The sequence below is a fragment of the Orcinus orca genome, chromosome X, assembly GCF_937001465.1.
Source record: "Orcinus orca chromosome X, mOrcOrc1.1, whole genome shotgun sequence".
NCBI classification, from domain to species: domain Eukaryota; kingdom Metazoa; phylum Chordata; class Mammalia; order Artiodactyla; family Delphinidae; genus Orcinus; species Orcinus orca.
In genome coordinates, this window is record NC_064580.1 from 69,570,387 (window position 1) to 69,582,920 (window position 12,534).

A 12,534-nucleotide genomic window follows, 5' to 3' on the forward strand; every position below is an offset into this window, starting at 1 on the left:
GCAGCTGCTTCCGAATAGCAATCTATTTTACGTTTGGTAGTGTATATATGTCCATGCCACTCTCTCACTCAATCTCAGCTTACCCTTCCCCGTCCGCATATCCTCAAGTCCATTCTCTAGTAGGTCTGTGTCTTTATTCCCGGCTTACCCCTAGGTTCTTCATGATCTTTTTTTTTCTTTTTTTTCTTAGATTCCATATATATGTGTTAGCATATGGTATTTGTTTTTCTCTTTCTGACTTACTTCACTCTGTATGACAGACTCTAGGTCCATCCACCTCACTACGAATAACTCAATTTCGTTTATGTTTATGGCTGAGTAATATTCCATTGCATATATGTGCCACATCTTCTTTATCCATTCATCCAATGATGGACACTTAGGTTACTTCCATGTCCTGGCTATTGTAAATAGAGGCACAATGAACATTTTGGTACATGACTCTTTTTGAATTATGGTTTTCTCAGGGTATATGCCCAGTAGTGGGATTATGGGGTCATATGGTAGTACAATTTTTAGTATTTTAAGGAACCTCCATACTGTTATCCATAGTGTCTGTATCAATTTACATTCTCACCGCAGTGCAAGCGTGTTCCTTTTCTCCACACCCTCTCCAGCATTTATTGTTTCTAGATTTTTTGATGATGGCCATTCTGACTGGTGAGAGATGATATCTCATTGTAGTTTTGTATTTCCCTAATGATTAATGATGTTGAGCATTCTTTCATGGGTTTGTCGGCAATCTGTATATCTTCTGTGGAGAAATGTCTGTTGAAGCTTTCTGCCCATTTTTGGATTGCATTGTTTTTCTGTTATTGAGCTGCATGAGCTGCTTATAAATCTTGAAGATTAATCCTTTGTCAGTTGCATCATCTGCAAATATTTTCTCCCATTCTGAGGGTTGTCTTTTGGTCTTATTTATGGTTTCCTTTGCTGTGTAAAAGCTTTGAAGTTTCATTAGGTCCCATTTGTTTACTTTTGTTTTTATTTCCATTTCTCTAGGAGGTGGGTCAAAAAGGATCTTGCTGTGAGTTATGTCATAGAGTGTTCTGCTTATGTTTTCCTCTAAGAGTTAGAGAGTGTCTGGCCTTACATTTGAGTCTTTAATCCATTTTGAGTTTATTTTTGTGTATGGTGTTAGGGAGTGTTCTACTTTCATACTTTTACATGTAACTGTACAGTTTTCTCAGTATCACTTATTGAAGAGGCTGTCTTTTCTCCACTAGTATATTCTTGCCTCCTTTATCAAAGATAAGGTGACCATATGTGCATGGGTTTATCTCTGGGCTTTCTATCCTGTTCCATTGATCTATATTTCTGTTTTTGTGCCAGTACCATACGGTCTTGATTACAGTAGCTTTGAAGTATAGTCTGAAGTCAGGTAGCCTGATTCCTCCAGCTCCGTTTTTCGTTCTCAAGATTGCTTTAGCTATTCGGGGTCGTTTGTGCTTCCATACAAATTGTGAAACTTTTTGTTCTAGTTCTGTGAAAAATGCCAGTGGTACTTTAATAGGGATTGCATTGAATCCGTAGATTGCTTTGGGTAGTAGAGTCATTTTCACAATGTTGATTTTTCCAATTAAAGAACATGGTATATCTCTCCATCTATTTGTATCATCTTTCATTTCTTTCATCAGTGTCTTATAATTTTCTACATACAGGGCTATTGTCTCCTTAGGTAGGTTTATTCCTAGATATTTTATTCTTTTTGTTGCTATGGTAAATGGGAGTGTTTTCTTAATTTCATTTTCATATTTTTCATCATTAGTATATAGGAATGTCATAGATTTCTGTGCATTAATTTTGTATACTGCTACTTTACCAAATTCATTGATTAGTTCTAGTAGTTTTCCGGTAGCCTGTTTAGGATTCTCTATGTAGGGTATTATGTCATCTGCAAACAGTGACAGCTTTACTTCTTCTTTTCCAATTTGGATTCTTTTATTTCTTTTTCTTCTCTGATTGCTGTGGCTAAAACTTCCAAAACTATGTTGAATAATAGTGGTGAGAGTGGGCAACCTTGTCTTGTTCCTGATCTTAGTGGAAAAGGTTTCAGTTTTTTACCATTGTGGACGATGTTGGCTGTGGGTTTTTCATATATGGCCTTCATTATGGTGAGGAAAGTTTCCTCTATGCCTACTTTCTCCAGGGTTTTTATCATAAATTTGGTGGTGAATTTTGTCGAAAGCTTTCTCTGCATCTATTGAGAAGATCATATGGATTTTCTCCTTCAATTTGTTAATATGGTGTATCACATTGATTGATTTGTGTATATTGAGAATTCTTGCACTCCTGGAATAAATCCGACTTGATCATGGTGTATGATCCTTTTAATGTGCTGTTGGATTCTGTTTGCTAGTATTTTGTTGAGGATTTTTGCATCTATGTTCAACAGTGATATTGGCCTGTTCTTTTCTTTCTTTGTGACATCTTTGTCTGGTTTTGGTATCAGGGTGATGGTGGCCTCATAGAATGAGTTTGGGAGTGTTCCTCCCTCTGCTATATTTTGGAAGAGTTTGAGAAGGATAGGTGTTAGCTCTTCTCTAAATGTTTGATAGAATTTGCCTGTGAAGCCATCTGGTCCTGGGCTTGGGTTTGTTGGAAGATTTTTAATCACAGTTTCAATTTTAGTGCTTGTGATTGGTCTGTTCATATTTTCTATTTCTTCCTGGTTCCATCTTGGCAGGTTGTGCATTTCTAAGAATTTGTCCATTTCTTCCAGGTTGTCCATTATATTGGCATAGAGTTGTTTGTAGTAATCTCACATGATCCTTTGTATTTGTGCAGTGTCAATTGTTACTTCTCCTTTTTCATTGCTAATTCTATGTCCTGCCACTCCCTTCTGGCTTGCAGAGTTTCCGCTGAAAGATCAGCTGTTATCCTTATGGGGATTCCCTTGTGTGTTATTTGTTGTTTTTCCTTTGCTGCTTTTAATATGTTTTCTTTGTATTTAATTTTTGATACTTTGATTAATATGTGTCTTGGCATGTTTCTCCTTGGATTTATCCTGTATGGGACTCTCTGTGCTTCTTGGACTTGATTGACTATTTCCTTTCCCATATTAGGGAAGTTTTCAACTGTAATCTCTTCAAATATTTTCTCAGTCTCTTTCGTTTTCTTTTCTTCTTCTGGGACCCCTATAATTCGAATATTGGTGCATTTAATGTTGTCCCACAGCTCTCTGAAACTGTCCTCAGTTCTTTTCATTGTTTTTTTCTTTATTCTGCTCTGCAGTAGTTATTTCCACTATTTTGTCTTCCAGGTCACTTATCCGTTCTTCTGTCTCAGTTATTCTGCTATTGATTCCTTCTAGAGTATTTTTAATTTCATTTATTTTGTTGTTCATCATTGCTTGTTTCATCTTTAGTTCTTCTAGGTCCTTGTTAAATGTTTCTTGCATTTTCTCTATTCTACTTCCAAGATTTTGGATATCTTTACTATCATTATTCTGAATTCTTTTTCAGGTAGACTGCCTATTTCCTCTTCATTTGTTAGGTCTGGGGTTTTTTTTACCTTGCTCCTTCATCTGCTGTGTTTTTCTGTCTTCTCATTTTGCTTATCTTACTGTGTTTGGGGTCTCCTTTTTGCAGGCTGTAGGTTCGTAGTTCCCGTTGTTTTTGGTGTCTGTCCCCAGTGGCTAAGTTTGGTTCAGTGGGTTGTGTAGGCTTCCTAGTGGAGGGGACTAGTGCCTATGCTCTCATGGATGTGGCTGTATCTAGTCTTTCTGGTGGGCTGGTCCACGTCCGGTGGTGTGTTTTTGGGTGTCTGTGGCCTTATTATGATTTTAGGCAGCCCCTCTGCTAATGGGTGGGGTTGTGTTCCTGTCTTGCTAGTTGTTTGGCATAGGGTGTCCAGACTGTAGCTTGCTGGTCGTTGAGTGAAGCTGGGTCTTGGTGTTGAGATTTAGATCTCTGGGAAATTTTCGCCATTTGATGTTACATGGAGTTGAGAGGTCTCTTGTGGACCAGTGTTTTGAAGTTGGCTCTCCCACCTCAGAGGCACAGCACTGAATCCTGGCTGGAGCACTAAGAGCCTTCATCCACATGGCTCAGAATAAAAGGGATAAAAAATAGAAAGAGGATAAAATAAAATAAAATAAAGTAAGATAAAAATTTTAAAAGTTATTAAAATAAAAATTATTAAGAAAAAAAATTTTTAAGTAAAAAAAAAAACAAACAGAAAAACGGATGGACAGAACCCTAGGGCAAATGGTGAAAGCGAAGCTATACAGACAAAGTATCACAGAGAAGCATACACATACACACTCACAAAAAGAGGAAAAGGGGGAAAAATTATATATCTTGCTCCCAGAGTCCACCTCCTTAATTTGGGATGACTCGTTGTCTATTCAGGTATTCCACAGATGCAGGGTACATCAAGTTGATTGTGGAGATTTAATCCACTGTTCCTGAGGCTGCTGGGAGGGATTTCCCTTTCTCTTCTTTGTTCGCACAGCTCCTGGGGTTCAGCTTTGGATGTGGACTTGCCTCTGCATGTCGGTCGCCTGAGGGCATCTGTTCTTCGCTCAGACAGGACGGGGTTAAAGGAGCAGCTGATTCGGGGGCTCTGGCTCACTCAGGCCGGGGGGAGGGAGGGGTATGGATGTGGGGCGAACCTGCAGAAGGAGAGGGTGGCATGACGTTGCAGCATCCTGAGGTGCGCCCTGTGTTCTCCCAGGGAAGTTGTCCCTGGATCACGGGACCCTGGCAGTAGCGGGCTGCACATCCTCCTGGGAGGGGAGGTGTGGATAGTGACCTGTGCTTGCACACAGGTTTCTTGGTGGCGGCAGCAGCAGCCTTAGCGTCTCATGCCCGTCTCTGGGGTCCGCACTGACAGCCGCAGCTTGCGCCCATCTCTGGAGCTCCTTTAAGCAGCACTCTTAATCCCCTCTCCTCGTGCACCAGGAAACAAAGAGGGAGGAAAAAGTCTCTTGCCTCTTCGGCAGGTCCAGACATTTTGCCGGACCCCCTCCCGGCTACCTGTGGTGCACTAATCCCTTCAGGCTGTGTACACGCCGCCAACCCCAGTCCTCTCCCTGCACTCCCACCGAAGCCCGAGCCTCAGCTCCCAGCCCTGCCCGCCCCGGCGGGTGAGCAGACAAGCCTCTTGGGCTGGTGAGTGCTGGTCGGCACCAATCCTCTGTGCGGGAATCTCTCCGCTTTGCCCTCCGCACCCCTGTGGCTGCACTCTCCTCTGCGGCTCCAAAGCTCCCCCCCTCTGCCACCTGCAGTCTCCGCCCACGAGGGGGCTTCCTAGTGTGTGGAAACCTTTCCTCCTTCACAGCTCCCTCCCACTGGTGCAGGTCCCGTCCGTATTCTTTTGTCTCTGTTTATTCTTTTTTCTTTTGCCCTACCCATGTACGTGGGGAGTTTCTTGCCTTTTGGGAGGTCTGAAGTCTTATGCCATCGTTCAGTGGGTGTTCTATAGGAGCAGTTCCACGTGTAGATGTATTTCTGATGTACCTGTGTGGAGCAAGGTGATCTCCGCATCTTACTCTTCCGCCATCTTCCTCAACTTTCCCTTATGACAGTATTTATATCACTAACTATATTATTTATTTATTTATTTATTTATTTATTTATTTATTTATTATGTATTTATTTTTGGCTGCCTTGGGTCTTTGTTGCTGCGTGTGGGCTTTCTCTAGTTGCGGTGAGCAGGGGCTACTCCTCAATGTGGTGTGCGGGTTTCTCATTGTTGTGGCCTTTCTTGTTGGGGAGCACAGGCTCTAGGCCCGTGGGCTTCAGTAGTTGTGGCATGCAGGTTCAGTAGTTGTGGCTCACGGGCTCTACAGTGCAGGGTCAGTAGTTGTGGCGCACGGGCTTAGTTGCTCCACGGCATGTGGGATCTTCCTGGGCCAGGGCTGGAACCCATGTCCCCTGCATTGGCAGGTGGATTCTTAACCACTGTGCCATCAGGGAAGCCCTATATCACTAGCTATATTATTTTTATCCTGTCTATTTTATAAGATTGTTGTTTCTTACATTACCCAGTTATGTAACCAGGTCTTCAACAAAACTAATGATGCTTCAATGTCTTGAGGCAATTGATCACATACATAGTTCCATATAAATTAATTGTAATAGCGCAACTCTAGATATGGGAAGAAGCAACAAGGGAGGATATTTCCTGGATTATAAGAGTCTAGTAAAACAAATGATGCTGAGCCTAATCCAGAAATAGCACATTGAGTGGCCTACCAACAAAGTCCTTGCTTGACCTAAGAATAAGCCTTCATAATGCCATGGGACAAATGGGTCATGACATTCTTCCCAAACCTTAGATGAATTTATGACCAACGGGGGTTACTGTAAACAGAAATATGTTGCCTGTGATTCCAGTTCTACAAGGATCAAGTCATTAGCCACTGTAGTTGCTGACCTACAGCACACCCTGAAAGGAATTCAAGATGAAACATTCTGTGTTTTGGATATATGGGCCCCTAGATAGTTAAGATGCATATGTAATGAAGAACTTCAGTGACCCCAGATTCTTGCATCTTCCCATATATAGAAAAGCACTAAAACCATTAACTGAGATATCGGATCCTTGTGACTAGCAATAACTAGCAGGATGTATGCTTGACAACAGCTACTTCCCAGCCCCCCAAAAATCATATATACGCTGGCTCATTCCCTCCTAACTCTTGAGAGCAGTTTGTCAGAGCTATCTTAGAGGCTGTCTCCTAGACTATAGTCCTCAGTGAGTCCCCAAATAAAACTGAAACCCACAACTCTAACACTGTACATTTTTCAGTTGATATATATATATATATATATATATATATATATATATATATATGTATAGAGAGAGACAGAGAGAGAGAGACAGAGAGAGAGGAAGAGAGAGAGAGAGGAAGAGAGAGAGAGAGAGAGAGAGAGAGAGAGCTATTAAGTGGAGAAACAAAGCAAGAATTATACAAAGCAAGAATTAAATATTAAACCTTGGTACTGGCACAAAAACAGAAAGATAGATCAATGGAACAGGATAGAAAGCCCAGAGATAAACCCATGCACATATGGACACCTTATCTTTGATAAAGGTGGCAGGAATGTACAGTGGAGAAAGGACAGCCTCTTCAATAAGTAGTGCTGGGAAAACTGGACAGATACATGTAAAATTATGAGATTAGATCACTCCCTAACACCATACACAAAAATAAGCTCAAAATGGATTAAAGACCTAAATGTAAGGCCAGAAACTATCAAACTCTTAGAGGAAAACATAGGCAGAACACTCTATGACATAAATCACAGCAAGATCCTTTCTGACCCACCTCCTAGAGAAATGGAAATAAAAACAAAAATAAACAAATGGGACCTAATGAAACTTCAAAGCTTTTGCACAGCAAAGGAAACCATAAACAAGACCAAAAGACAACCCTCAGAATGGGAGAAAATATTTGCAAATGAAGCAACCGACAAAGGATTAATCTCCAAAATTTACAAGCAGCTCATGCAGCTCAATAACAAAAAAACAAACAACCCAATCCAAAAATGGGCAGAAGACCTAAATAGACATTTCTCCAAAGAAGATATACAGACTGCCAACAAACACATGAAAGAATGCTCAACATCATTAATCATTAGAGAAATGCAAATCAAAACTACAATGAGATATCATCTCACACCAGTCAGAATGGCCATCATCAAAAAATCTAGAAACAATAAATGCTGGAGAGGGTATGGAGAAAAGGGAACACTCTTGCACTGCTGGTGGGAATGTGAATTGGTGCAGCCACTATGGAGAACAGTATGGAGGTTCCTTAAAAAGCTACAAATAGAACTACCATATGACCCAGCAATCCCACTACTGGGCATATACCCTGAGAAAACCGAAATTCAAAAAGAGTCATGTACCAAAATGTTCCTTGCAGCTCTATTTACAATAGCCCAGAGATGGAAACAACCTAAGTGCCCATCATTGGATGAATGGATAAAGAAGATGTGGCACATATATACAATGGAATATTACTCAGCAATAAAAGGAAACGAAATTGAGCTATTTGTAAGGAGGTGGATAGATCTAGAGTCTGTCATACAGAGTGAAGTAAGTCAGAAAGAGAGAGACAAATACCGTATGCTAACACATATATATGGAATTTAAGAAAAAAAATGTCATGAAGAACCTAGGGGTAAGGCAGGAATTAAGACACAGACCTACTAGAGAACGGACTTGAGGTTATGGGGAGGGGGAAGGGTGAGCTGTGACAGGGCGACAGAGAGTCATGGACATATACACACTAACAAACGTAGTAAGGTAGATAGCTAGTGGGAAGCAGCCGCATGGCACAGGGATATTGGCTCGGTGCTTTGTGACAGCCTGGAGGGGTGGGATAGGGAGGGTGGGAGGGAGGGAGACGCAAGAGGGAAGACATATGGGAACATATGTATATGTATAAGTGATTCACTTTGTTATAAAGCAGAAACTAACACACCATTGTAAAGCAATTATACCCCAATAAAGAAGTTAAAAAAAAAAAGAACTATTAGAAAGCTATGTCAGAAAAGTCTCTTCTGCAATATCTATTGTTCAATAGTAAGTAATCCTTTCAAAGTATTAATATGGGTTTTATTTTATATAGTTAAGATTCTAATATTGTTTAAATACTAATATTTTACTAGTTATGGTTTTATAACTAAGTCTGCATTTAGATACTTAATGATTTGTTAAATATGGTTTCATATTTCTGAATATGAAAATCTTTAATATTGATCATTTTTGTGTATACTTTTAATAAAACATGCAACATATATTATTAAAAAACATTAAACCTTGGTCCTTAAACTCTAAAGCCTGTAGTGCTGTCATGTTTTCTTTCCCATTAAGACTTGTACTCTGCAGAATACATCATAGGGATTAAAATACACACACACACACACACACACACACATGATCCAAGATAGATACTCACTTAATGGAAAAAGATTCTCCAGTCATTTTGCCTGAAATGGGGTCCAGAAATGCAAGCTTCAAGCAGCACAGTGTAGGTGGTCCAACCTCATATTTGATTCCTACAATCTTAACAAATTCTTGTTCCTATTCATGAGAATAACAATAAATTATTACTTTCAATATAAATAATTGCCTAACATTTGCATATTATTTCATTATTATTTGAACAATTTAAAAATTATCTGAAACAACTTTGTAAATCAACTATACTCCAATAAAACTTTAAAAATAAAAAAAATAAAAATTATCCTAATACCCACCAGATACTAGGCACTCCACTAAGTGTTAAAGGTAAGAAGACATGGCTCTTGACCCCTTAATAGCAATTTGTAGTTTAGTGCAGGGCTATAAACCAATGATAAACAGCAGAATCCCCTTGGGAACATTTTTAAAATTCATGTTCCTAAACCCTACTACTATGGAATTGAGTTCACTATGTCTGGGGTAGAGCTCAGTCATATATATTTTGAAAAAACTCCCCAGGTTTTTCTCTGGGGAGTTAAGAATTGCTCTGCTGGTTAAGAATCACTCCTCTTGTCACTACTTCTCTCCTGAACTCCTTGATAGTCTGTCAGTGGGAGATCTTTGTGGCCGTCTTCTCGCCTCCTCCAACCCCACAGAACCCTACAAGTCTCAGTCATGCGTGAGTGCATCTCCATCCATGTTGGCCAGGCTGGTGTCCAGATCAGCAATTTCTGCTGGGAGCTCTACTGCCTGGAACATGGCATCCAGCCTGATGACCAGATGCCAAGTGACAAGCCCATTGGGGGAGGAGATGACTCCTTCAACACCTTCTTCAGTGAGACAGGTGCTGGCAAGCATGTGCCCAGGACAGCGTTTGTAGACCTGGAACCCACAATCACTGATGAAGTTCACACTGGCACCTACCACCAGCTCTTCCACCCTGAGAAGATCGTCACAGGCAAGGAAGATGCTGCCAATAACTATTTCCATGGTCATTACACCATTGGCAAGGAGATCATTGACCTTGTCTTGGACCAAATTCGGAAACTGGCTGACCAGTGCACAGGCCTTCAGGGCTTCCTGGTTTTCCACAGCTTTGTTGGGGAACTGGTTCTGGGTTCACCTCCCTGCTGATGGAACGTCTCTCTGTCGACTATGGCAAGAAGGCTCACCTGGACCACAAGTTTGACCTGATGTATGTCAAGAGTGCCTTTGTTCACTGGTACGTGGGTGAGGGCATGGAGGAAAGAGAGTTTTCTGAGGCCTGTGAGGACATGGCTGCCCTTGAGAAGGAGTATGAGGAGGCTGGAGCGGATAGTGCTGAGGGAGAGGATGAGGATAAAGAGTATTAACCTGTCTGCTGCAATTTTACACCCTTGTCTTGAGACTGTCTTATTTGTGTTCTGTGGAGCTGCCCATTGTGGCCCTATCTTGTCAATAAAAGTGATATTTCGATTTAAAAAAAGAAAATAATCACTCCTCTAGCAGAAATACAGTTTGTAAGTAGGCAGGTGGACATGTTATGTATATGTTTGGGAAAAGGACTTACATTTATGAGTGCCTACAATATTATTTTATAATACCATCCTTATACATGGTTATTAGTCACACTTAACAGATGACAAAACTGAGCCTCATGGGTACAGTGACTTGTTTCAAGTTATACACTAGTATATAGCAGAGCTGGGATTGAAATTCAGGTCTTATTCCAAAGCCCAGGCTCTTATACCACATATATGCTGCCTCCTAAAATTTCCTATAACCACAGGGTTAGAATTTAAAGTAGGAAATCATATGGTTTATTTATTCCTTTGATCCTAAAAAAAAAAAACAAGAACAAAAACCTCAATTTTCACCTGATTCAGAACAGATGGTAGCATTCCTGTTTCCCAGGAGATGATTATGTAAAGCTCACTTGATAAGAAATTTTAGCACCTTACAACCTTAATACAATTTTTATGTTTCAATTCTTTATTTAAATAAATATATACATTCTCTCTTGCATCCTTCCTTTTAAGCATCATTACACAACAACTCTTCATTTACCTGGAAAACTATCGTAAAATTGCCCTTTACTCTCTTGCTCTCAGAGTCGAAAAAACAAAATGACAAAAACAAATGTAAACCTAAGTAGAAATGATGGTGTATGTATCTCTGTGTTTCTTTGTCTGTATTTATATAAGTATGAATGAATGAATGAATATGTATTTACAGTGAGAAAATCCTTCTCTAAAAAATAAACATATCTGTTTTATTCAGTGACATGTAGCTACATAGGTACTATATCAAAAGAAATAATAAATAAAGCACCACAAAGTCATGAGTTTCTTAGGATTTATGATATTTACTATATCCTAAATTTGCCAGAATCTCAAGGGTGTTTGTGGTCCACACATGCAGTCACAGTTTATAGAGCTTCTAGAACGTTCAAAGATGCTGAGGAAAATATCCACACCATGGAACTACTGCTTTGCTCCAATTATATCAATAGAATGGTATACACTACAGGACCTGAAGCTTGAAGGAAATTAGGTCAAATAATCAAGACAACAGGTGGCATACAAATTTCGGGAACCATAAAATGTGACCCATAACACTCAGCTGTACAAGAGTAAGGTACATCACTTTATCCTGGATGCACAATCAACAGTGAAATATCCAGAAACTGAGAATAAGCCTACAGGCTAATAACTTAATTCCCAAGATACTTCAATTGCATAGATTATTAATTTGGTGAACTTACCCTGAGATCCATTTTATTCCATGGCTGTTTTTGTAGGTTAACGCTGTATATTTTTGATTTTCTTACAGCCCGTATATAAGCTTCATGTCCTTGCCTAAAATATATAAGCTAAAAAAAAACATGAGGTATTAAACAGCAGCATCCCATTTAACACCACTATACTTCCCAATATATTCCTACAAATGTCCTCTTCTGTTTACAAAGAATATAAATAATCATAATTTTGAAAAAATTTATACAATAAAGGTACTTATAATCAAATAATGTTCATTCAGTACTCATGCCTATGTAGCCCTGTGCTAAATATTGCAAAATAAAAACACACACAGTCCTTCTTCTCCCTAGCACCTTCATAAATTTCTGAAGAAACAGACTAATGACAAATGTACACAAAAGTGGTCACATTTTAAAGTAATATATTTCAATCTGTAATTGACATTCTAAAGCATCAACATTTTAATAGCCTACACATTTTATATATATATATATATATATATATATATTTCTAACCACAGGCTACTAAATACAGTAATTTCTAGACAGATTAAAATTTTTCTTTTGTAAGAAATAATATCAGAACTAGCATGGTATGGAAGGAAAATGAATCCAAGTGCTTGATAAAACTGTTCACCTCTTTAAGACAGCATTCACTACCATATTCTGATTCATTAAAAAAAGTTTCTTTCCCACAATAATTTTTTTTTTGTCCTCATACCATACTGACAGGTTCAAATCACCTCGCAACCACAAAAATCTTAGCCTCCTTTAAGGCTCAGAATACTGAATCTGATTAAACTATCAGCAAACATTTCCAAAGTGTATGCCAACCCTGGATACAGCTTATTGTCCCAAGTCTGTGCCCACCAGGGTAG

The 12,534-nt window shown here is 39.4% G+C and overlaps 2 protein-coding genes across 6 annotated transcripts in view; one reads left to right on the forward strand and one right to left on the reverse strand.

Annotated features, from left to right (window-relative positions):
* The window catches only part of BRWD3 (bromodomain and WD repeat domain containing 3), a 125,627-nt gene that overhangs the window by 26,979 nt on the left and 86,114 nt on the right, over window positions 1-12,534 (reverse strand). For all 5 annotated transcript variants that reach the window (XM_004280450.4, XM_033406928.2, XM_049705077.1 and 2 more), the window contains 2 exons: window positions 11,663-11,770; window positions 8,915-9,039 (listed from right to left, as the gene is read on the reverse strand). In XM_004280450.4, the coding sequence (XP_004280498.1) occupies window positions 8,915-9,039; window positions 11,663-11,770 (233 nt within the window). The remainder of the gene's footprint in view (window positions 1-8,914; window positions 9,040-11,662; window positions 11,771-12,534) is intronic.
* Window positions 9,471-10,271, forward strand: LOC101279172 (tubulin alpha-1C chain-like). Its single transcript, XM_004280454.3, has 2 exons — window positions 9,471-9,945; window positions 10,083-10,271. The coding sequence occupies exons 1-2, from the start codon at window positions 9,595-9,597 to the stop codon at window positions 10,269-10,271; spliced, it is 540 nt and encodes a 179-aa protein (XP_004280502.1). The 5' UTR covers window positions 9,471-9,594.

What these genes read in the sequence shown, in the direction of transcription:
- LOC101279172 (XM_004280454.3), top strand. Translation starts at nt 9,595, where the DNA reads ATGCGTGAGTGCATCTCCATCCATGTTGGCCAGGCTGGTGTCCAGATC. An exon ending in GCAAGGAGATCATTGACCTT is followed by an intron (nt 9,946 to 10,082) that starts GTCTTGGACCAA and finishes GACTATGGCAAG; the next exon opens with AAGGCTCACCTGGACCACAA.